A 24,226-nucleotide genomic window follows, 5' to 3' on the forward strand; every position below is an offset into this window, starting at 1 on the left:
TTATCAGGAATTACAGAAAAATACATTAGATTTTTTTTCAAAAATAAAATTATTTCGTCAAAGGGATGACACAGACGTAACCAAAAAAAAAAAAAAAACGATAAAGAAAAAATTTGAATAGTATTTCTTTATGACCTTTAAATTCTAAATATCACAGTCATAGGCTCCCGTGCCTGTTGAATAAAAGGAGAGACGAAAATAAAATAAAATAAAATAAAATAAGGATAAAAAGTAACACTATTCTTGACGCTATTGAAACATGAATGGAGTCGGTTTAGGATGGTCTCTTTCCTTAATTAACGAGGCACTCAGCCGAAAAAAAGACAGAAAAAACAATACTCGGAATACATTCATCTGATTTATAGTTGTATTTATTTATCTGTCTTAAAATTTGTACTTGGTAACGTACAAAAGTAATGTTTAATTACGCACCATTGGAATCAGTGAGAATTTACACTGTAGTATTGCTTTTAAACGATATTGTAGTGAAATTGATCTTAGGCAAGAAGACTTTAAACGATTGACAAGTACGCCTGTCATATTTTGGAAAACTGCCCTGAAAAATGGGCAAATGCGGTATTTTTGTCACGGACGCAACCGAAATTAGTCATAATGCTTGACGGTATGTTGCATTAATTATAACAAATGCATTGTTTCTTCGCCTCCATATATGGAAAATGTCTCCCTTGGAAGTTTACAGATGGACGCACGCGCTCAGGGGGGAAGCTTCCATGTTTTGCTCACTCGGTATGTGTGCCACTCTGTATGGTATAGGCAGGAGCCCATATCGGCTCCTGGTATAGGTTTTTTTGGAATCTTCAAACTTTAAAAAAGCATTCAATTTCACTATTTAGCGTCTTAAACAGGGTTGCAATTTTCCATGCATTTTGCCTTAAACAGCTGGGGGTCAGAATCGAAGGGTTTCAGCAGCACAATCCAACCAAACTTCCTTTAAATTTTCCCTGCCCCCCGGAGATCGAAGTTTCTTCCCTTATACACAACGCCAAAAAAATTCGGAGTTGCAAATGAAGGAAATAAAAAGCGAACAATAGAAAAAGAAAAGGGATTTCAAAGAAGATTCTCAGGGTTCTTTTTTTCGCGCCCTAATTCCCCTTCCCTTCCATTTCGAACGCCTGCCACGCAGGCTAGCACACAGGCAGCATGATTTTTCATTTCTTTCTTTTGGCGAGTAAAACAGACAAGCCGCTGGGAGATAATACTTTTCAGAACCAGTCAGTAAAACTCATCTGCTGACAGGCCTTTTCCTTCATACGGTTCTTCAACTGCTTTTTTGTATTCTCCTTTGAAGCTGAAATTAATGCCTTCTAACGATAAATTCCTGTAGAGAAATCTCAACACGCTTCACTAACGACATATATTAAGTTGTGAATGGTAACACTCAAGTTACTGAATGGCATGTAGGTGACCAGTTAGAGCAAGCTATTTGGATCTTATCTAATTTTGACCAATCAGGATTTTAACATTCGCCTGGTATATGTTAAAAACGAGAAAGCAATGGTTTCCTGGCAGGCGTTTTCCTCCCTCCTTCCTCGCGCGCCCCTCGCGCCTAAAACTCCCTTCCCAAAGCTCCCTTTTCCTTCCCTTTCAAACGCCTGCCACGCAGGCTAATTGCATGCCAGGTGCTCTGCTCTGCTTACGTCATAGGTGCGGACACCAAGTAGTCTTGTGTGACTTAGTCCATACAATGCATAATGACCACGAGTTGTTATATAAGTCATGACAGGAGGCACTCGTGTACACTATACGTTTGCAAATTACGTTTAAAAAAAGGTTAGGATATGAAAACATCCTCAACCTGCATGGCTCTCTTTATCCGTAACGTATCCTCTTATAAACAAGACAGCCTCTGGTCGTGGTTTATATGCCTTTGTTACACAATTTGCGTTATCCTTACAATTGGGTTATCGTATTCCCTCGGCGTACTTTTCCCCGTTCTCATGGATTCTTTTCATGAAGACCGAGAAAGAACAGGTAGGTCGGGTATCATAACAATCAGGGTTTGGCCGGCGGAAACACAATGGAGTGATGTGGAATATGTCAGGGAAATTATCAATTTCTCCCTTGTTAATTCCACCTACAACAACAACAATTTATTATTTAAAATTATATCTCTTTTATGTTTTGTCAGTGTGATTGTGATATTACCCATTCACTTATCACTTAGGCCATCCCCTTTCAAGGTTTTTTTCGTTTAGCGTCGAATGCGTTTTCTGATGTTGGGCCGGTCGGTCGGACTATCAAAGTCATTTGCCACGCAGAAGGACATCAGATATTTGTGACTCTTACATACATGGGGAACTAACGCGGTTGCGCAGTAGTATCAAATTGCAAGATGGCGAATCGTCCAAAGAGAGAATTATGCCCAAAACGTTATGCAGAGGAGAAAAATGATCTGAAGCGTTGCAATGCCATAAAAAAGTCGAAAACGGAAAAAGAGCTTTACGATAGGATATAGAGATTGTGCAGGTGGACAAGGAAAGGAAACGATTTAAAATTCATTTTGTTGGGTTTGGAAATCAATTTGACGAGTGGCGTTATTTCAGTACCAGCGGTGGACAGTTTCCGTTTGTCCGCTTGGAGAAAAGTTTTGTCCTCGGCGAAGAATCATTGGAGGACAGAAGGCATATTTTTCATGGGCATTTATACCGAGCTATTAAAAGAAAGATGTGGTCAAGCCGGCGAGAAGACCCTGAGGTCAGGATAGAATTACTCATAGAACCTGATGTGTTTTCCCGTGATCTCGGTCGGGCAACCAAAAGCAACTTTCAGATAGCGGGAACAGAAAAAAACTGCTTAATTTATTAACTAACGTCAAAACAAAAATGAGGGAAAATTAGGATAATCAGAAAGTAAAATGGTTAACTCGATCGATCGACTACTTACTTGTTTATTTGGAGCGTAAACGAGGGAAAATCGCCTTGCCCTGATGTACCTTTGAACCCGTCGGACTCGTCTTCTGTAGCCGTCACGAAAGCAGCAAAGCTAAGCAGTATAGCCAGCACCAAAGCGCTGAGTTCAATGCCCATTTTACGTTGACAAAGTTCAACAAACCGGAATAAATTATATATCAAAACGCGCCAAATTTATTGTAGTTTTTGAATCTGGCGGTAACAGGCAAGTTGGAGCATGCGTAGTCTCATTCTTGGCCCAGGCTTTCGCTCTATTCGAGATTTCTTGTAAACAGCCTTGTAAAATATTACGCAATAGGTAACATGAAATCGCTTGTTTACGTGTGAAAATCTCTCACTTTCGACACAACATGTACGTCTACGTAAGCCTTAGATATTTTTCTTTAAGAATATGGATGTAACAGAATGATTCCTTCATTAAAACCAACGAGAGAAGAAAAATTGTATCAATATTTGTCCTGTCCTGAGTGACCTTGGCCCCAGCAGGGTCACGCGATTTTCAATGTAACGCTTTTGTCTAGCGTGACAGGAGGCCCTGGTACCTCAGGATGACGTTAAAAGTTAACATTCACATATTTGGATTAACAAAATGCACAATATACTGTAAGAAATGTTCCTGTTTTTGTTCCTGTTTTTCTCTATGCTGTTACTATGCTCATTTTTCAGATTGAAAGAATCATTTCAAGAGAAAAATGGTTTAACTACGTCGTTACTTTTTTCTTTTTTGAAAATGCCACAAATTTGGGTCGGTCGGACGACGCTAAAGGGAGGAAAAAAGGAGGATGGCCTTACGTTTCGTTGCAAAAATGATAATGAAATGATCATGATGATGATGATGATGATGATGATGATGATGATGATGATGATGATGTCTGATGATAAATAATTATGGGTACCTTCAACTTACGTGGAAGATGACATCTGGGGAAAACGGGCTGAAAATTTTTGATAAAGTCGTTTGAAAATAAATGTAACTTGTTCTAGAAATATTTGAAGATAATTTATTTCCAGGTTTTAATTCATTTGGGGTAACTGGGACTTGTACTTGTCTGTTTCAGTTTTAAAATAGGGACCTTAAGCATCGACGACGAACTGCGCCGTGAAAGGACTGGATCGAGAACGTCGTTCACGGCGGGAAAATTAGAGAATTAAGCGCACGCATGCCGTGGACGACGAACTCGAGTTTCCCAAGTAAACAAAGGAAATGCGAATGAAGTGTTCAAAATGTCTTTTTAAAATTTTAGAGTTCAAAATGTCCGCCCTAAACGTTCCACAGCGCTTTGCCTGTATTATGTTCCTTCATAATTTCTTTGATAATTAGCAGATCAATTCGACATAATGTGGTCTACGTATTTCTTTAGATGCATCGTTGGTTCTCATTGTCTGAAAAACTGCACGAGTTCATAAAAAAACAAACAGACTCGAACCACACATGGCTTCACCTCCGATTCAAATCCATGCCACATTGGTGGGGGTTTAGCGCTCGCACCACTGTGCTGGTGCTACTGTTGTTGTTGTTCGACTCGGAAACACTTTGCCGTCGAAATTGACATAATTCTTTTGTGTTTCAGCATGGTTTACATCCATAGCTGTTAGCGTAATGTGCTTCACAAGTCCTACTTCCGGTGGCCTCCTCAACAGGTTTGGGATTCGCACTACCACTATATTAGGATGCCTGTTATGCTCGTCTGCTCTTGCTATGGGCTCTTTTGTTCCCACCATTGTGACCCTATTCATTGCCTTCAGTTTACCTTTTGGACTTGGCTTGGGGCTTATTTACCTCAATTTTCCCGTTGTTGCGACTCATTACTTCAAAAAGAGAAGATCCATTGCCCTCGGTTTCTTAATGGCAGGTCAAGGCATTGGGACAATGATTCTTAGCCCCACTTTGCAAGCCCTAGTGGACGCTTTTGATTGGAGAAACACGTTTCGAGGATTTGCAGGGCTTCTGGCTCTTGCCTCTCTAACAGGATGGTTACTTCATAAAGGGATTACTCCTCCAAATGAACCAGCAGAAGTCGCAACCAAGGGTTTGCAATTACATTTTGGACTCTTGAGGAATCCGGTCCTACTTATCCTGATATTAACGCAGTGTAGCTATGTCCTCTGTCGTCTCACGCCGTACGTTCATCTGGTAAGCATAGTTGTGTCATGCGCCATGTATTCTGTGAAAGAAAAAGGGAGTGGGTAGAAAAGGCTAGAAGAAGATATTAGAAAAAGAAGGGAACGTAAACAAAATTATATGGAGAAGGGAACACCCGAGAATAAGTAATGAGAAGCTAAATACAAACTTAGTTTGGTCAATATCAAACACTTAATCACTGGTCCTGAGGGAAACAGTTATTTATTTTTTCTTTTTTCGAGGGAAAATTAACTGTTTCCCTCGGGATCAATCTTTTAAAAAGCTGGATATTTTGAAGCTGGAAATTTATTAAACCTCGCTGTAAAGGCAGACTTCGGTGAGTATTCGCGAGTAGCAGTGTACTGTTACCCTTTGACGTTATAGATTTTGCAGTGTTGCCCGCTCAGAGATTTTTGGCGGGAAAAAGTTTGATTGTTAGATGCCATGTGACCTCGAAGTAACCAATGAGGGAGCGTGCTGTTGGGGAAAAATTTCCAGCTGTATAACAATTTAGGTGGTGGGGGAAAAAAGGATGGGATTAACCTTACCACTTTTAAAGGTTTGGTATTTGCCTCATGGGCATTTTCTTCCCATCAAGTCAAGTCAGGTCAAGTCAGGTCAAGTCAGGTCGGATTTATTTCACTTTTCAGTGGAAGAAACAGAATGAAAACAATGAGTATTTAAATTTCGTTAGTCAGGCATATAGACAACAGAAAATTAAGATATATAAGTGAAGGGAGTTGAAGTACCGTAAATCCTGTATTAAGCCCCCCCGGGGGGCTTATTTATTTGACGCTCATTTCAGGGGGAGATTAAAAGAAACGGGGAGTTTATTTGAGAAGCGGGGCTAATTTAACTTAGAAAAGACGATGGTATCAGTTCTCCGTAAAGAACTAGAATACAAAGTGGGAAAGCTGAAGTACAAGAAGGTTGAAGGTCACGCAGCCGAGGATCAGAAACTTCCAGTTGCTAAATAAACCATCCCGGATCGGATCAATCCACACGAAGTTTCTCAGTCTTGATTGATTCATAAAGTCTATCATGATCATTTATTAGTGAAGAATAATTAGGGGAGCACGGGGAGGGAGAGCGCTTATTAACTTTCTTACCCTGAAAAGAGGGGCGGGGCCTATTTGAGAGAGAGAGAGAGCTTAATAGAGGATTTACGGTAAGTAAGCCGAGTTTTTAAAGACAACTCCCAAAAGTGAAATCTATAATTCTATTTATTAAAGAGGTCATCCATTTTATGGTCGAATCATACTGGCCCATTATATACTGCTTTTATTTCTTCCTTAAAGTTATTTCTTTTAATTTGGATTGTTTACTTGCCTGTAATGCTGAATTAGGTGTGACAATGTGATTTATAGTGCGTTAAAGTTATTATTTTCTATGATCTTAGATAAAGCACGCTAATGACGTGGGGATTCCTGCTGATAAAAGCGCCACTCTCTTGATGTTTATTGGTGTTTTTGCGACGTTAGGTCGTCTCGGAGGAGGGTTTCTTTGTAATCTAAAGCTCTTCCAGGCAAGAATATTATTACAAGCATCCATTTTAATCATGGGAACCTCTGTGATGTTGCTGTCAGTGGCAAAGACATATGGTACATTGGTAGCGTTTGCCATTGTGTTCAGTGCGTCGGATGGAATGATGATGGTAACTTTTGTTGTGGAATGCATGAATTCAGTGGAGGATTCTAAACAAGCTTCCGCGGTTGGTTTTTCTATGATATCAGCTGGAGTGGTTGCTTTAGGGGCGCCTCCTTTAACGGGTGTGTGTCTATCATTGTATCCATTCTTGAATCCATTTGATCTGCCGGCACTTTCTAAAGTTAAGATCAACGCTTAAACTTGCAGGCTAGATTACCCTAGATTTTAAGCAAGTGATCATAAGTTGTCAGTTTCGTTAGCAACTAAGTATCAGGGCCCGGTTGCATAAAACCTGCACTTAAGTGACTTACTTAAAAGTAAGTCACTTACGAATCCGCTATGGGTACACTTACGGGTGTTGCATGGAACACACTTAGCACTCTCGTAAGTTTCTGTTTTACGTGGTAACTTACGGGCTCACTCAAGGGCACACGTAACCTTGATATAGTACTTTATTAACGAGTCACTCTTTTTTTTTTAAGCTAACCATCGGTGAGTGTAAAGAAAGTAAAATTCGTTTCCAACACTTTTAAGCCTCTCAAAAAATGAAATTTGCATGCAAACGTTATTTTTCTTCAATATCTACTGAGATCAGTAACGGAGTCGGTTACAAAATGAAACAGTTCTGATTCTTGCGACTCCGATTCTATTTACGACTCTGGTGTAATTATCAGAAGCATCCTTAAGACTCCGACTCGGTCGCTGAAAACTAAGATTTTGTTGTAGACACTCATCCAATGACGTCGTGATTTTATTTCATCAGGTTTCATAGCTGACAAATCTGGTAACTACATTGCCGCATTTCTCTTTGCTGGTGGAACGGGAATCGTTGCATCACTCGTTCCATTTCTTCTGGTTTGTGTAAATCAAGGAGCAGAGGGAAACATTGTTGATGATATCGAAGAGGTAGAGGGCCTACGAGAGAGTGGTGATGTAAATGGTAGAAATTTACAGTTGCTGCAGCGAAGCGGAGACAATGATGTACAACATGCCAGAAATAGTTCCATTATTCTTGGAACTTAATATTTAAATGGCTGGCAAAGAATCATCTAGCATTTAATTAGAAAGTTCAATTTGTATAAATGTAGTTATTCTATTTATTATTTTAAAGAAATTTATTGAATTGCTGAAAAAGAGCCCCTTTGCAATCGTCTTTCTGGCTAAATATCACCCTGGTACACTGGTAAAGGTATATGTTTCCTTCCCTTTCTAACGCCAGAGTGTTGTAGAAGGCCTGAATGCACTGACCCCAAAATGTATTTAAGTCCTGAATGTAATCATGTTTGGCCTTAAATTTCATAAGTTCTTAAAACATCTTCAGAAGCTAAGTAACCGTGAAATAACAACAGAAATTTAAATGTAGAATGAGTAACTTATTAAAGAAATAATAGAATAAGATGATATTTTTAATATGGTCTATTGTTAGGTTAATTACGTAGGCCACTGAATGTTCCCTCTAATATTTTACCCGGCTAAAATGACATTTTAATTTTTCACGATTTGACACAGGGTCCAGAGGAGTTTTGTGTGAATAAATGAATTACTTATTTTAAAGTCTCACCTTGAAAAATGTCTATACATGTCGCTTAGCACGATTAATTAGCCCAATGGGATCTTTATAGAAATCTACCGTAAACGATTTCTTCGCTTCTTATCTTGCGAGCCCTCAGTCTCTTGGTTTGCGGTCTATAGAATGTGTAACGAAACTGTAACGCGATCAAAATAACCCCTTTTTCAGAGGTTTTCGACGAGTTTTGATGTTCTATCGACAAACACATCTCCTCTGGACCCTGTGGATTTGAGAGCTATAACATCATCTGACCTTAGGGTGTCTTTTTTTAATACATAGTCAGGTCAGATGATACTACATTGTGACATATAGTGCTCAAATCGCGCTGATAATTCCTAGAAAACAAGACAACGACTTCATGAGCGCCTACCATTTTTACGGAAATTTCGGTGAAAATTTTCTAACAAATGGTACTGGTATTTTTGTCTCGCACCGAAAACAGGCAAGGGATTGAGTCTTGCCATTTACAAAATACCTGTAAAATTTTCGGTTTCTCTCCAAAGGAAGCTTGGAATTGGTTGTCCACACAAATTGTCGTTTCTGTCAAAGCGAGGAAAAGGTAATACTTCGCAAGTACCTTTTTTCTGAAAAATATTCACCTGAATGAACTGTTCCATTTGAATTCTCACTAGAATTTATACCGGGCCGGGTTTTCCATACAAAAAGTAAGCGCTCCAGAAAACAATATTTACACTTTATTGAAAACTTTTACCCGTTTGAGTTCATTTACTTGTTATATTTTGCCACACAAACTGTCTATTCCCATACAACAGGGTCCCAAAGAATTTAGGGCTTCGGGGCTCCGGACTCAAAATAGCGGAATGCCGGGGCTCCGGACAAAAGTAAATAGCGCTCCAGGGCTCCCGAGAAATCGATCAAGGGCTCCAGGCTCCCCTATGATTTTTTGCTTCAATCCAAAAGCAAATCCTAGAATCATTGAGAAAATACAGCAATTTCTATTTTTTAAACGCTGTTTTTTGTTTTTATATTCTCCACTCTTCTCGTTTTTCACAGTTATCTAGAGTTATTTATCAATCATAATCAATGGATGTTCGGAAGGCGATCGCACTGGAAAACCGTAAACCACGGCCTACACAACGTCGCCAAAAAATTTGGCATACAAACATTTACCGTAGAAATCAGCATACACCGCTGCAAGAAGCCGGGAAGGAGGAACCGCAGTTTCAAAATGGTAGAGTGTTCGCATGTTCGGATGGTTTCAGTTACTATCTTCGTTCCGTTTCCCAGCAAACAACAAACAAAGCACGTTATGACGCTATCTGTGTGCAAGCTAGAATGTCCGAATTTTAATACTTGGGGCTATGGGCTCCGCAGCAAACGTTTTGAGGGCTCCAGGCTCTACAGTAAAAAAATATTAGGGCTCTAAGCAACGGGCTTCGGTTAATCCCCCTTTGGGACCCTGATACAAGCTCTCATATTTCGCTTGGGATACCTGTGCATCTGTGCCATTACTGCGACACAGATACACGTTGCGTGACACAATCGACATATGCAAATCAGTGCGTGAGCCGTGACACGCACTATACATTATATAAATGAAAACGATGACGCTGTTTTGGAACTATATTTTCAATAAGAATGAATCTTTTTTTCCGGAAAGTATCTTCTTACAAACAGGACAGTATCTGGTCATGGTTTATTTGCTTTTGCTACACAATTTGCATGATTTTTGTCGACGGATTAACGTTCTCTCTCGGAGTATTTTTCCCCGTTCTCATGGATTCGTTTAATGAAAGCCGAGAAAGAACAGGTAGGTTAAATTATTATTATAGCAATTGTTGTTAAAAGTGCAAAGAAAGGGCGTTCTGCTTCTAACGTTTGAAACTACGAAAACGACCGATCAACTCAAGCGAAACGGCCGCGCGGGTTGCCGCGTGGCCGATAAATGCATGGGCACCACGACTGAAAGAAACTGAATATAAACATTACTCAGTCATTAATTAGCAAATCGCAAATACAATTCCATTGGTTATTATAATCACAAATTGAGCAAACCCAGTCGAATCCCAATTTTTCGAACCACCTTAAACAAATTTGGTTCGTATTATCGAGAGTATTGAAAAATCGCTGGTAACGTTTAGTGTAGAAAAGCTTCTTTGTTTCTGTTTGAAGATTTAAGTATGGGCAGGTACAGTCGACTCCCGATAACTCGAACCTTCAAGGGAAATCGAAAAAACGTTCGAGTTATCGGGAGTGCGAGTTATCGGGATTTCGAAGAAAATAGCCGAGAGTAAGGTAAAAACAATTTAGTCACATTTAATTGTACAAATGTCCAGTGAAAATTAAAAGATACTTCTATATTATAAATCAGAACGTAACGTAACAAAAGATAGCCTATATAGAGCATGCGTTTTACTGTTTTGAGAAGAAAAGCTGCTGCACATTATCCTGTGGCAATCAACATCAGCTTCCGCTGGTAAACTATACTCCTACCATTCGTCCAAAATTCAAGGTTTCGGACGCCAGTATACGGCTTTTTTCCCGACTTTTTAAGGGCTCAAAACATGGTTCGAGTTATCGAGGGTAAAATTATAATAGAAAATGAACTGAGGGGAAACGAAAAATTACGGTGAATGTATAACGGAAATCCAGGGGGAAATCGATTTTGGTTCGAGTTAGCGCGAGCTTCGAATTAGCGAGGGTTCTAGTTATTTGGAGTCGACTGTATTTCGTGATGATCTTGTTAAGGTATGGAGAAGGTGGATTCTAGGTGACTCTGAATGGAACGCCATGGCTACGTTTTTGTTGTAAGCGGCTTGGTTGATCACGTGTAACACGTCGTGCTTTCAAAGTATTTGACACGGGACAATTCGACTTTTCGTGAGTGTAGCCCACTTCGAACTCGTAGTTCTTTTAAGCGATTCCTTCACTGTGGTTCCAAAGTCTTGGGCGTAGTTAAGAGCCCTAAATGTTTTGTGTTGAAGTGAGGAACCTCGTGTAGGTTTTCCACCTGCGTTGTTTCAAGTTTTTTGTACCTCGATACAAACTTTATCGACATCCTCTTTCGCGTCCCTCAATGTTACCTTTTTCGCAGACATATCTTTTTCGCGTATTTCAAAAGCGTCACAAAGATATCCAAGGGTTTTAAGAAATGAAACTCTTGCAGAAAGATCAATTTAAAAACGAACTTAATAGTCTCAAAAGTTATAACTGCAACATCAGTTACAAAAATAATTTTTGGTAAGTACAAATTCGTTGTATTTGTACTTAAAAGAAAGATGCTGATTTCTTTGAGCCATCGATTTCTTTTTGGCCAGATTAATTCTAAGAGTCACAGCTTTTTTCTTTGGGTGGTAATGTTTAACTTGACAATCTTTTGGGTCCGTGAAAACAGAAATCTTGTTAATATTAGAAGGCGAAATTTTCTTCGAGCTGTCTACAACCAACTCTATGACTGCCGCGTTCTGTTTGCCTGTACTGCCCTGGTGCCTTTTGCACATAGTAATATCAGTTAATGTGCCACCGGGTCATCAGCGGGACAGAAAAAAGTCAGAAAATAGCTGTTTCTGTTTGCAAAACTATGCTTTCATTTACATCAACGATCTTATTCAGCATGTAATTCATAGAATGTCACTTAACCTTGCGTAAAGGAAGTTTGCGATGTACAGTTGTGAACAAGAGATGATAAAGCTCTTTATCCTCTCTTGGTTGTGAATAAATACTGTATGTTTAAAGGACCAAACTCAAATTTCTTTATTTTTAATTTCTGGTAGTCAACAACTATGTCTCCTTCATAGAAATTAAGAATCTAATTAAGAATCTACTTCGCCTAAATTGCTAATAACTACCCCAAATAAAAGAACCTTTTTGCCAGAAGACCTAAAAAATGTAGGTTCTTATTAACGGGTGTTTATTGTAACGTTTACTGTTCGATTGTATCAGTTCTGTCCAAGATTAAAGGAAAACAGCCAACAGCCGACTCGACCCACACATGGCTTCACCTCCGATTCAAACCCACGCCACATTGGTGGGGGTTTAGCGCTCGAACCACTGTGCTGGTACTGCTTATATTCTCGTTGTTGTTGTTGTTGTTGTTGTTTCGACTCGGGAACAATGTGCCGTCAACATTGACATAATTCTTTTGTGTTTCAGCATGGTTTACATCCATAGTTGTAAGCGTAATGTGCTTCACAAGTCCTGCTTCCGGTGGCCTCCTCAACAGGTTTGGGATTCGCACTACCACTATATTAGGATGCCTGTTATGCTCATCTGCTCTTGCTATGGGCTCTTTGGTTCCCACCATTGTCACGCTATACATTGCCTTCAGTTTACCTTTTGGACTTGGCTATGCGCTCATAAACCTTACTTCTCCAATTATTGCGACCCACTACTTCAGGAAGAAAAGAACCATTGCACTCGGTTTCTTAATGGCAGGTCAAGGGATTGGGGCAATGACTTTAGCGCCAACTACACAAGCGTTAGTGGATGTTTTTGATTGGAGGAACACGTTCCGGGTATTTGCAGGACTTCTGGCTCTTACCTCTCTAACAGGATGGTTACTTCATAAAGGGATTACTCCTCCAAATGAACCAGCAGAAGTTGCACCAAAAGCGTTTCAATTAAATCTTGCGCTGTTGAGGAAACCCGCCCTGCTCGTTCTGATGTTAACACGTAGTGTATATGCTTTCTGTCGGCTGACACCCTACGTTTATCTGGTAAGCTCGTCAGTTGTGTTCTCAGGGGAACGGGAACGGACTGTATAGAAATGCGGGGAGAGGATGTTTGGTAAGGCGCTACAAAAGATAATTATGAGGACAAAGTCACCTCCTAGAACTAGTAATAGGTAGCTTAAGCAAAGGCGTTTTTGAGCGATGCACGTCAACCGGAAATGAGGTTTTTTTCTTTTTAAAGCATCTTGACGCTACCAAGTTGGTATTTCTAAGTGTCTTTACTATATTATAGAGACGATTTGTCCAAAAATTTGGGCAAAACCACCGCCTAAAAATGAAAAAAGATCACTTCCGGTTGACGTGCGTGCTCAAAAACGTCTTTGCTTAAGCTCACTTGTTACATACGGCTGGTATTAGAGACCCTGAGCCACACAGCATTGCCGGTGTGAGGGTACGGGAAAATACTGGAATCCACAAATACGGGCCGGTTGACTGTCTCTTACCTGGGAAAACGCCGTGGCTGCCGGGTAGAACCATAATGCCAATAACAAATTTGTCAAAGCATGGTCCCCTTTAATACAAAGCCGGGCTACCTCAGCTGTGTAAGCTATGTTTCATGTGACAAATGAATTACATTCGGTTTATACTTTATTTCTATTTGATCTTAGATAAAGTACTCTAATGACGTGGGGATTCCTGCCGACAAAGGCGCCACGCTGTTCATGTTTATTGGCGTTTTCGCAACTTTAGGTCGTCTTGGAGGAGGGTTTCTTTGTAATCTAAAGTGGATTAAGGCAAGAATATTAGTTCAAGCATCCGCTTTTGCCATGGGAACCTCGGTGATATTGCTGACACTGGCAAAGACTTACGGAGCATTGGTGGCTATTTCAATTGTGTTCAGTGCGTCGGACGGAATATGGAATGTTACTTTTCTTATTGAATGCTTGAACTCGGTTGAGGAATCTAAACAAGCCTCTGCATTTGGATTTACTATGATATCAGCTGGAGTGTTTGCCTTAGGGGGGCCGCCATTAATAGGTTTGTGCTTTTCAATGCATTTACTGCTGACTAGGTTCTGACAAGAGATAATGGTTCTGACTAGTGCCATCGATAAAATCGTTATCTGAAAAAAAGGCTCTTTGCATAACTTGATCACGTGATCAACTTTCGGTAAACACGAAAACAGTTCACTTTTGAAAAATTTTGTTAGCACAGGCTGAAAGAGCAAATTAAATATAGGTAACCTGAGAATTTTCAGCCGTATATCTCTAAAGAAGTGATTGCAACGGCCGCCGAAAGTTTGAAGCATTTGTATGAGAAAAACAACTTTTGCCATCCAGTCACCCTTGCATGGTTTTCCATAAAAATCCTTGTAATTTCGAAATTTTCAAAAACTGTCATGAAATATTTCCTTAAGCATTACAGGGCTCAAATCTCCTTTTAATTCATAACAGACAATTTGAGCCCTTAAATGCGTAAGAAAAAGATTACACGACAGTTTAAAAATTTTAAAATTTACAAGGATTTGTATGGAAAACCATGCAAGCGTAACCACAGGGTCCAGAGGAGTTTCGTGTGAATAAATGAATTACTTATTTAAAGTCTCACCTTGAAAAATGTCTATACCTGTCGCTTAGCACGATTAATCAACCCAATGGGATCTTTATGAATCTACTGTAAACGATTTCTTCGCTTATTATCTGACCCAGATCGACTTTGTTGTTCGCCATTTTGAAAATCAATAACCGCAAGCCATATCCTCGCTTGCGCACGGCACGTCGCCCGAAGGGTAACCGAAGGGCGACCGAGGCACGAAGTGCCGAGTGAAAAAAAGAAGTATTTCATACTGTAAGCCGATCTTGCGAGCTCTCAGTCCCTTGGTCTGCGGTCTATAGAATGTGTAACGAAACTGCAACGCGATCAAAATAATCCATTTTTTCAGAGGTTTTCGACGCGTTTTGATGTTTTAACGACAAACACATCTCCTCCGGACCCTGGGGTGACTGGATGGCAAAAGTTGTTTTTCTTATACAAATGCTTCTAACTTTCGGCTGCCGTTGCAATCGCTACTTTTGAGATATACGGCTGAAAATTCTCAGGTTACCTAATTTCAATATGTTCTTTCAGCTAAAATTTTCAAAAGCAAACTGTTTTCTTGTTTACCGAAAGTTGATCACGTGATCAAGTCATGCAAAGAGCCTATTGATAAATCGATAATTATCGATAACCATATTTTGTTTGATATCGATTGTATCGGTCAATCAAAAGAAATCGATGGCTGTTTTATTTCGTTGTTAGCGCTATCGATTTTATCTATTTATCATATTATCGATTTCATGATCGTCATTGCCTTCGAAGTCCAAAACCCACTTGGCCTCGTTTGAAAAACTTGCGAACAGCTACCGATTGGTGTTATCCTATGATTTTACGTTTACTCATTTATAACCTTTCTTTATCCTGTTGATTTGAAGATGTTCTGTTAGAATAGTGAGTGTAATTTTTAAAATAAATTTTGCTACAAATTTATAAATAATGTACTAATGTTCCGAAAACATTATCCCGTTCTTTACCATTGTTAACCGCTAAAACACATGGAAATTTTAGCGCCGATTAAAATCGATAACTTTGATAAAAATCGATTAACATTGATGATTATCGATTGGCCACAACTTTTATTGATTTTCAATTTAATCAATCGATTTTATCGATAGTTATCGAGTGTTATCGATTATCGACTTTGTCGATTGCACTAGTCAGGCTTTATCGCAAATCCTGTATTGTACTTTTTTTAAGGAGGAATATGCCGGGGATGGCGGAGGGGGCGGGATATTTTAACAACTCTAACTCTGTCACTAGTTAAAACTTACTTAGGGGCCTAAGATTTCATTCTAGAGGCCCGTCACATTTTCGAATTTGACGTCATAATTATATTTCATCAGGTTTCATAGCTGACAAATCTGGTAATTACATTGCCGCATTTATTACTGCTGGTGGAGCGGGAATCGTTGCGTCACTCGTTCCATTTCTTCTGGTTTGTGTAAATCGAGGATCAGAGAGAAACGTTGTTTCAGATATTGAAGACTCAATAAGTCTAGGAGAATATGGTGATGTTACTGAAAGACAGTTACAGTTGCTGCAACGAAGCAGGGATGATGCTCTAGAACATAAGAGAAAAAGCTCCATTCTTCAAGGATCTAAACAACAAATCAATGACATACTGGATATTGTTTCTAGAGAAACTGTACTTTAGAAGCTGTTTAGAGACATCAGTCACAAAAACGCGCAGTTGCTTACAGAATCATCTTTTTTTTCCTTAGAGAGTTCAATCTGTAATATTATAATATTATAATATAATTTTTATTTAACAATTTTCTGCTATAAAATGTTGCTTTATATTGTCTACAATTTGATATTTATTTAAGCTAAATACACTGAGACTGAAATAAAGTTCATTCAGCTGGAATTTATTTCTATTTTATTTATTCAGTTGCATGAAATGTATTGAAATCATGAAACTGCAATGGCCTCGTTCGCGCGAGCGTTTTTGTCCTGACCCTCAAGTATAAACCAACGACTAGCAAATTGAGCGGCGATTCTTTTTAGCACAATAAAAATAGCTTTACATACAATGGTATTATGGCTCTATTTTCTATCTGCTTTTTCATTGCTATTTACTTTCTTATGTTAGCGGAGTAAAACAACAATAACATCAATAATAATAATAATAATAATAATAATAATAATAATAATAATAATAATAAGGAAAAGTAGGTTGAGTTTGATCGTCCGGGTGAACGTAGTCCTGAATAGGACTGTTGTTGTTGACAGTGACTAACGTTTCGACAACCTGTGCGGTTATCTTCAGAGTCAAAGTGAGTTGTATCACGTCAGTTGATGGTATTATACTCTGGTTATTGATCTGACTGGTCAACTTACGTCGCGATGTAATTGGTCGTCTGTCAGATAAGCCGTGATGTTATTTTGGCTATGAAGACTCGTAATCAGTAATTGGTGCGTTTCGATCCGTCTGTTGTCACAGTTAAACAGTCGTCTATTGTTAGTCAAATTGTCAGTTCTCCAGTCGTTCTCTCGTAGTTAGATTTGCTTGATCTCGTCAATAAGTCGTTTGTACGGCGCTGGTAATTGTTGGCTACGGTTCAGTGGCGTTTGTTCTAAGTTAGTCAACCAGCTTTCTAAAGTAAGACGTTGATAGTAGTCTGTAGAATACGTTATACATTGCGCAGAGTCCCAGTCAATTTGATGTTTCGTCTGTAACGTATAACGTATTCTACAAACTACTATCAACGTCTTACTTTAGAAAGTTGGTTGACGACGTAATTGACCAATCAGATCAATAACCAAAGTATAATACCATCAACTGACGTGATACAACTCACTTTGACTCTCAAGATGACCACCGCACAGGTTGACGAAACGTCAGTCACTGTCTACAACAACAGCCCTATTCAGGACTACGTTCACCCGAACGATCAAACTCAACCTACTTTTGAAATGACTCCTGGGTTCAAACCTTTCACAATAATAATTATAATGATGATGATGATGATGATAAAGGTGATGGTGATGGTGATGGTGATGATGATGATGATGATGATGAATAATTTCTCTATCGAGTTTTCTCCAGGCATCAGTCTAAAGGCGAACGCTGCAGTAGTTCTTGGGTAGACCATAAAGCAATTATCTCTGTCTTATTGTTAGTAAGTTTAAGGTCATTACATAAGATCCATTTATCAATACCACGTACCAAGGATACCAAGTGAACGTAGAAACTACCCTAGCAAGGTCACCCGCAAAAGACGACTAAAAAAAAATGAAACAATAAGCTGAGTATCTTTGGCGTAAAAGTGAAAAGAAAACAATAAATATATGTAGCAACTTTACCTCACAGTAGTTTCGTTCACTTGTTTCATTCACGTGTTTGAAAAGATCATGGGGATAGTTTTAGCCGATCGTAAGAAAGAGGGGTTTCACTTTGATTATATGACCTTTGAGTTTTAAGATAATTGATGACTTGCAAGGCAATAAGATAAGGGCTGATTTTTTGTCGGAAATTTCGTGTTTACAAGTGAGAGCCTCTTATTCAGGGGCAACGTCTCCAAGTTTCATATTTTCGTGGACAACCCTAGCTAAAATTTCTGCATATTGCAAATACATTGTTAGTTACTGCTGTGGTGGTAATTTTTCCATATCTTTGTTCATGGCGACGAAGTTAATGCTTAAACTTGACAGGAAATGGCCCTGAAAAACCCCATCGAGCTACCTTAATCGAATTCAGTGCTGTAACCACATTCGCAAAAGCTGCTTCTAAAGTTTGAAATTCGTTTCCATTTGTGATAAAAAGTGAGAATTTATATCATCATCGTCGTCGTCGTCGTCGTCGTCGGCATTAACACCATCATTGTCATCATCATCATCATCATCACTCTTAATATTAATATTATTAATGCTATTATTGATGTTATTATTATTATTATCATCATAAAATAACATCGCATAGTACTATCTAAACAGGGGACTTCATGGCCATGACAAAAGACGCTGATCTCTCATAATTCTTTCGAGCCACGCCGCTACTGTTTACAAGTTTTGTTTCATCTTGTTGTGTAGTAAGGTCTTCTTCTGCAACGTCTTCGCATTCAATGATGTCTAGAGGCATACTATCATGTTCACAAGACTTCTTGGATTCTTGTTTAAGGCAAAGAAGGAGAAATGGCATTAGAGAAGCAATAACCCCGACTCCGCCACCCATGAGAAACGCGGAAGTGTAATTACCAAAACGGTCGGCCATAAAACCTGAAACGAAACGATTAATATGTATCAATCTCTTACTAGTAATTGGGCTGAAATTAAAAGGCTCTCTACAAGGAAAATGATTTTCATTCCTGACAAACGCAGCTTTTAGTAGTGCAAGGGTTAGAACCTGAAAACGCGAATTTCTTCAGTGATATATTTTGGATTCGTCACCAACACATATTTATATGAATTGAATTACGCGCATTAGCTTTATAAAGTAGGATAGGAGCAATAAGCTTTTTAATTTTTTCAAATATAATTAAAGTTCAGTTTTTTTACGTATTTTTTATAACCAAACCCCAGAAGATTAGTTTCGCCCCTTTCCGTCAAAGTGATACCGTTCAAAGATTTTAAAAGACCTTTCAGTACTCCAGGAGCAGCAGGCAACTATATTGTAGCCTTTGTTCCAGGCTCTCAGATAGTAGGGACCTCGCAAAATCAAACCAAGCGAAAATGAGACACGTGATCTGAGGGAAGCAGGCGCAATGGCGCCTCCGCTTTCCCCAGCCCCGCGCGCTTTTCGCACCAGATTTTACGATCACTCTACATTACTACTATAGAGCCTGGAACAGGGTACTAATACAAGTAAAGGCACAGCAGTTTGTGTCCTTCAGATGGCCAATCGTCACAATGCTTTTATATAGTCTAATATTAAGTCGCAATTTCTTCTGAAACGAGGTCAACATTCGTAGTCGTGTCAAAGCCTCAAGCTCTTTTATCTCTTCAGCGAAGGACCCGCGCGAGCAGAACGTAATAAATAAACCTAAAACGTGCGCGTGACCGCAAATACACAGGACACCCATCGCCCAAGCCAGTAATCCCATTCATACTAGCCCATTTTTAAGTGTACTTTTCAAGCTTGCCGTAATGTACAGTTTCCAATAACTTACCAGACAAGGGCGGGCTAGCCATAGCACCAGCGCCACCCACCAACATTGAATATCCGAAAGCTGAAGATCTTTTTGATTCCTCTACGGAATTCAAAAATTCAATAATGTAGGAAGTTACCATAAGGCCATCCGACAAACTAAAAACAATGGCATAAGCCACTAAGGCGCCATAGGTTTTTAAAACAGTCAGTAACATTGTGGAGGCGCCCAATGTGAAGCAAACGACTTGAAACAAAGTTCTTGGTTTCACTTGCTTAAACGTACACAGGAAGCCTGCTCCAAAACGACCTAACGTTGCAAAGATACCAATGAAGAGGTAAAGAGTAGAGCTTTTGTTTGCGGAAATACCCAGGTCATCACAGTATTTTATCTAAAAGGAGAGAGAAATGTCAACATTGGTTACGATTACAATATGAATGCTCGACAGAGCGGTTAAATAGGACAGTCCATAACCTGTTTGAGGCGCTCAGATAGTAGGGAGCGAGGGGACTGAAATAGGCGAGGAAACGCGAACACCTGGGAAATGGGATAGCTCTCTCACGATCCCGGTTTTTTTCCGCTCTTCCGCTAACTGAACGCCTGGAACCGGCTGGATAGTCCAACCGAATAAATAAGCCATTTATAAGAGGTCCAAGATTAACCCTGTAAGATAGCTAGAAAAAACAGTTCTTCTTCCTACTGTGAACAAGACTCTCTGTGCGATGCTTCCACTTTCGGATGAACACAGAATTTATTCACATATAAGCTTAAGGAGATAGAACCGAAGACTCCACTCATTCCTCCTAAAAGTCGTGAATTCGTCCTCAGCTTTACATATCACATGACCATAAATTACTTAATTAAATTAGGTATCAATTAGGACGCTGCTGAGCAGTTCCAAGGAGATTACTTGCAGAGTCTTGCGTTTATATCAAACTTAGGAACCTGACTAGTCGCACCAACAATAGCTAATTCACCTAAAATGTAATTTTATATCCCGCAGCTGATTACATTACTTGCCTTTTTTCAAGCAATACATGTTGATATCGTAATAGCAAAGAGTTTTCTTTTGCTTAAGATTATAGGAAGTTTTTAAAAAGGTGACGAACGGACACACATACTGCAACTTACAAACCTGGCTTCCCCAACCTCACCCACCCCCCCCCCCCCCCGTTCACTTCCCCCACTCCCCTCCCCGCGTTACTTAGAGAGCTGTCTCACGACTCATACGTTCTAAAAATTCAAACGGTGGGTACTGCAAAAAATGGCGTAAAACATAAAAATAGCAGCTCAAAACGTTAAAAGAAGGTATAAATAACACAACATACCGGCATACAAAAAAGGCTCGGGTGGACAAACTTGAAGAAGATTGACACGGATTGGAGCAATTGTGGTCTTTGAAAATATGTTAGCCCGACAGTTTTCTCAATGTTCATTTTTGTTGTTTGTAATTTTTGGAATAATGCTTGGCAGGCATATTTGCTAGACACAAGACTGGGATTTTGTAATTCATAAGTTGTTTCTCAAGTTCCATTGAAAATAAGGACGCATAGCTGGCACTATACGGTATGTAATAAGTCAGTGGCGGATCCAGGGGAGGGGCCCGGGTCCCCCGGGCCCCCCTTATCTTTAGACCAGGGCTGAAAAAAATTTTAATCCACCCCCCCACCCACCCCCCCTTATCTGAACGTCTGGATCCAGCACTGTTTATAGTGTATTGTGGACTAGACCCCTGACACTGTAGCGCCTATAAGAAAAGATAGATGGCAAGGCACACTTACTAGATGTACATAAGGCACCATGCGAGAGAATGTGTAAACTCCTGCCATTATACTCAGCACGAGAAAGGTAGGATTCTTAAATAGTGACAGATTAAAGCTAAACTTCCTGGAAGGAACCTGTCCTTTCTCAACGGGAGATGATGTGCCTTTGTGCATAAAGAAACCTGTCAATGATGCAAGAGCTAAAACCCCGGCAAACACACGGAAAGTGTTCCTCCAATCAAACACGTCCACTAATGCCTGTAAAGTTGGGCCAAGAACCATTGTCCCTAACCCTTGCCCCGCTGTCATAATACCAAGGGCAACAGATCTTCTTTTTTCGAAGTAATGAGATGCGACGATTGTTACAGTTACATAAATAAGGCTTATGCCCATTCCAAAGGAGCAACTGAAGGAGATGTAAAGAAGGTTTAAACTTTTTGCAAAGGACCCAGCAGCAAGAGCAGCTGAACACAGCAAACAGCCTAATATGGTGGCGATGCGAATTCCAAACTTGTTCAGGAAGGCACCCATGACTGGACCAAAAACACAGAGAAAGCCAATAACTATAGAGGAAACCCACGCTGAAAATGGACAACAAAGAACATGTCATTTTTTAAGCGTCAATATATAAAAACATAGAGAACTTTTACAGACACTATTGGTCATGTGGTTGGCAAAGCAAAAAATTCTCGGTCAGGCAACTAATAAGGACCCATTAAGTATTAACAGCTCTAGCGCCCTGGGATGAAATCATGATTTTAAGACTATGTATGCTGAGTTTTTTTCAGGGGATTTTTTTCTTGCGCGCATGTGGCGGGATTCTTCGGGGCGCCGCCTATATTAGATGTGGCCGAAACCGGAAGTCTCTAAAACCGGAAGTCTTCACCAGGGAAGGTAAAATTATGCACACCGTCTTTTTGATTATTACTTGATAAGAATAGTGAAACGACTACCTAAACTATTGCTCACTTTTTTGGAATTTCCCGGTTTGCGGAGCGCTCAATCTGTACGTTGCGTCAGGGGGCGATGTTGCATGGAAGAGTCCACGTTTCCTATGAAGCTCTATGACATAATGATGGCGCAGCATTTCTTGAATCATATGATTTGGACGCAGCACTATAAAATCGAAGGCATATATCCTCCACTGGAAATAGAAATCTCCATTTTTCAGAGGATAAAGTAATTTCAAAAACAGTATTCCCATGTTTTTCCCATCCTTCGATCGTTTAAAGAACGAAAAGTTTGGTATAAATAACGTACGTCAGAAAATTACAAATGAGCAATAAAATTGCGAAATTACGTAAACTACGAGCGGGAACTCTATTCAGCCTGCTCTAGTTTATCGCTTGAAATACGTTGTAAAATGATTCATCTTACCTGTTCTTTCTCGGTTTTCATTGAATGAATTCATTAGGACAGGAAAAAGGACACCGAGAGCGAAAGAGAAACCAAGTGTCAGCATCATGCAAATCGATGAACAGAGACAAATAAACCACGACCAAACACTGTCTTGACTATAAGAAGAGACATTCCCACAAAAGCGAGACGCTTTAGCAGTCCCCATACTGTACTCGGTTACAATCGTCAGAAGCAGAGTGTAATCAAGCTTTGTAAAACGCGAATGGAACAAAAGCCATCAGAACGAGCGCGCTTCCTCGACGCTTCGATTGTCATGTCACGCAATACCTGCCTAACAACTGCAGGGGGGTCGCACAGAGGCTTGGGAAGGAGGATTTTAAAGAAAAGTCATTTTTTCCTTAATTCTCGGCAAGTCGTTGTTGAGAACCGTTAGTGCCGTTGTGTCAGTTTTAAATATTTTTCTTTTATATTTATTTCTATTCAGTGAATTTATATTTTTCCCAGGGAGGAAAGGGAAGGGCTCAAAGAACGTTCTGTCCGGTTTTCCTCAGACTCACGTCAAATAACTCATGATGGACACTAGCTCAAAGGTACCTTGGCTCAATGGGCAACTGGCCCAGGCAAGCAATCTTCTAACTGTAAAAACGTGTAGTAAAACATACGTAATACACAACACATGGTGAGAACCGCTCGGAAGAACAGCCAAGAATTCAAGTTTTCTTAAGGTCTTCGAGGCCGGATGAGGATTAATTGTAAAGAAAAAGAAAAAGAAATGCAATGAAAATTTTCCCTCTCGAACTTTTAACTCTCACCTTGATAAGGAAACACTGCTTTCGTGTTTTGAATACCGTCAATCCTCTATTAAGCCCCCTAAGGACTTATTTTTTCAGACTTGAAGGGGGGCTTATTTAATTTAACAAAGACGATGGTATCAGTTGTCCCAGGAGCCATTGTGAATCAGTCCACATAAAGTTTTACAGTCGTGATTGATTAATACAGTCTATTATTCATTAGTGAAGAATGGGGATTTGCGGTATATACATCATAAATTAAACCAATAAGAATATCAGAATGTCGATGAATAGGCGTTGCCAGCTGATCTCTGTTGGGAGAGTGCGGCAGTAATGAACATTAAAAAGGAAAGGACCACAAACAAATATAGGAGATCTGTCATTAACATGAATTTGCAAAGCGTTAAGCCTGCAAAGCTGATTAGCTGATCGTGCTACGTATAAATTCAACTCAACTCCACACCGCACCCGGGCGGGGTACTCCTGGGAATTCTTGGTGGGGGGTATGCGGCCCCTATTTAAGACCAAAAATTGTAATTTTCCACACCCGTTTGCAGACCAGACCTCTAAAATCCATACCCGTTTTTAGACCTGGCCTTTAGGCGGAAATTATGTTATCATCACTTAAATTAGAGCGCTAGACTGATTGCAGTCCGCCTTTTCTCTTAAAATCCGTCTAGTTCTTATCTCATCTAGCGCGATTGCAAAGAACGACGTTATTTTCTTTTCT

At 39.7% G+C, this 24,226-nt stretch overlaps 3 protein-coding genes across 3 annotated transcripts; 2 read left to right on the forward strand and 1 right to left on the reverse strand.

Annotated features, from left to right (window-relative positions):
• The first annotated feature begins 4,528 nt into the window (after positions 1–4,528).
• Positions 4,529–7,728, forward strand: LOC140942555 (monocarboxylate transporter 4-like). Its single transcript, XM_073391472.1, has 3 exons — positions 4,529–5,064; positions 6,452–6,821; positions 7,463–7,728. The coding sequence occupies exons 1-3, from the start codon at positions 4,531–4,533 to the stop codon at positions 7,720–7,722; spliced, it is 1,164 nt and encodes a 387-aa protein (XP_073247573.1). The 5' UTR covers positions 4,529–4,530; the 3' UTR covers positions 7,723–7,728.
• Positions 7,729–9,803: 2,075 nt separating this feature from the next.
• LOC140942551 (monocarboxylate transporter 4-like) lies at positions 9,804–16,159 on the forward strand. Its single transcript, XM_073391467.1, has 4 exons — positions 9,804–10,040; positions 12,383–12,945; positions 13,569–13,938; positions 15,840–16,159. The coding sequence occupies exons 1-4, from the start codon at positions 9,869–9,871 to the stop codon at positions 16,148–16,150; spliced, it is 1,416 nt and encodes a 471-aa protein (XP_073247568.1). The 5' UTR covers positions 9,804–9,868; the 3' UTR covers positions 16,151–16,159.
• Positions 16,160–16,343: 184 nt separating this feature from the next.
• Positions 16,344–22,996, reverse strand: LOC140942552 (monocarboxylate transporter 4-like). The gene is made up of 4 exons (XM_073391469.1): positions 22,724–22,996; positions 21,365–21,927; positions 19,605–19,974; positions 16,344–18,714 (listed from the first exon to the last, which is right to left on the reverse strand). The coding sequence occupies exons 1-4, from the start codon at positions 22,908–22,910 to the stop codon at positions 18,425–18,427; spliced, it is 1,410 nt and encodes a 469-aa protein (XP_073247570.1). The 5' UTR covers positions 22,911–22,996; the 3' UTR covers positions 16,344–18,424.
• Positions 22,997–24,226: the final 1,230 nt, after the last annotated feature.

Source organism: Porites lutea, chromosome 7 (assembly GCF_958299795.1).
Source record: "Porites lutea chromosome 7, jaPorLute2.1, whole genome shotgun sequence".
NCBI classification, from domain to species: domain Eukaryota; kingdom Metazoa; phylum Cnidaria; class Anthozoa; order Scleractinia; family Poritidae; genus Porites; species Porites lutea.

Bases quoted from the DNA above. Each gene is read 5' to 3' on its own strand.
- LOC140942555 (XM_073391472.1), top strand. From the start codon at position 4,531: ATGTGCTTCACAAGTCCTACTTCCGGTGGCCTCCTCAACAGGTTTGGG. The intron at 5,065-6,451 runs GTAAGCATAGTT...CTATGATCTTAG, and splicing joins TCACGCCGTACGTTCATCTG to ATAAAGCACGCTAATGACGT. The intron at 6,822-7,462 runs GTGTGTGTCTAT...TTATTTCATCAG, and splicing joins AGGGGCGCCTCCTTTAACGG to GTTTCATAGCTGACAAATCT.
- LOC140942552 (XM_073391469.1), bottom strand. From the start codon at position 22,910: ATGGGGACTGCTAAAGCGTCTCGCTTTTGTGGGAATGTCTCTTCTTAT. The intron at 19,975-21,364 runs GTAAGTGTGCCT...CTCTCCTTTTAG, and splicing joins TGGTGCCTTATGTACATCTA to ATAAAATACTGTGATGACCT. The intron at 18,715-19,604 runs GTAAGTTATTGG...GTTTCGTTTCAG, and splicing joins GGCTAGCCCGCCCTTGTCTG to GTTTTATGGCCGACCGTTTT.
- LOC140942551 (XM_073391467.1), top strand. From the start codon at position 9,869: ATGAATCTTTTTTTCCGGAAAGTATCTTCTTACAAACAGGACAGTATC. The intron at 10,041-12,382 runs GTAGGTTAAATT...TTTGTGTTTCAG, and splicing joins TGAAAGCCGAGAAAGAACAG to CATGGTTTACATCCATAGTT. The intron at 13,939-15,839 runs GTTTGTGCTTTT...ATATTTCATCAG, and splicing joins AGGGGGGCCGCCATTAATAG to GTTTCATAGCTGACAAATCT.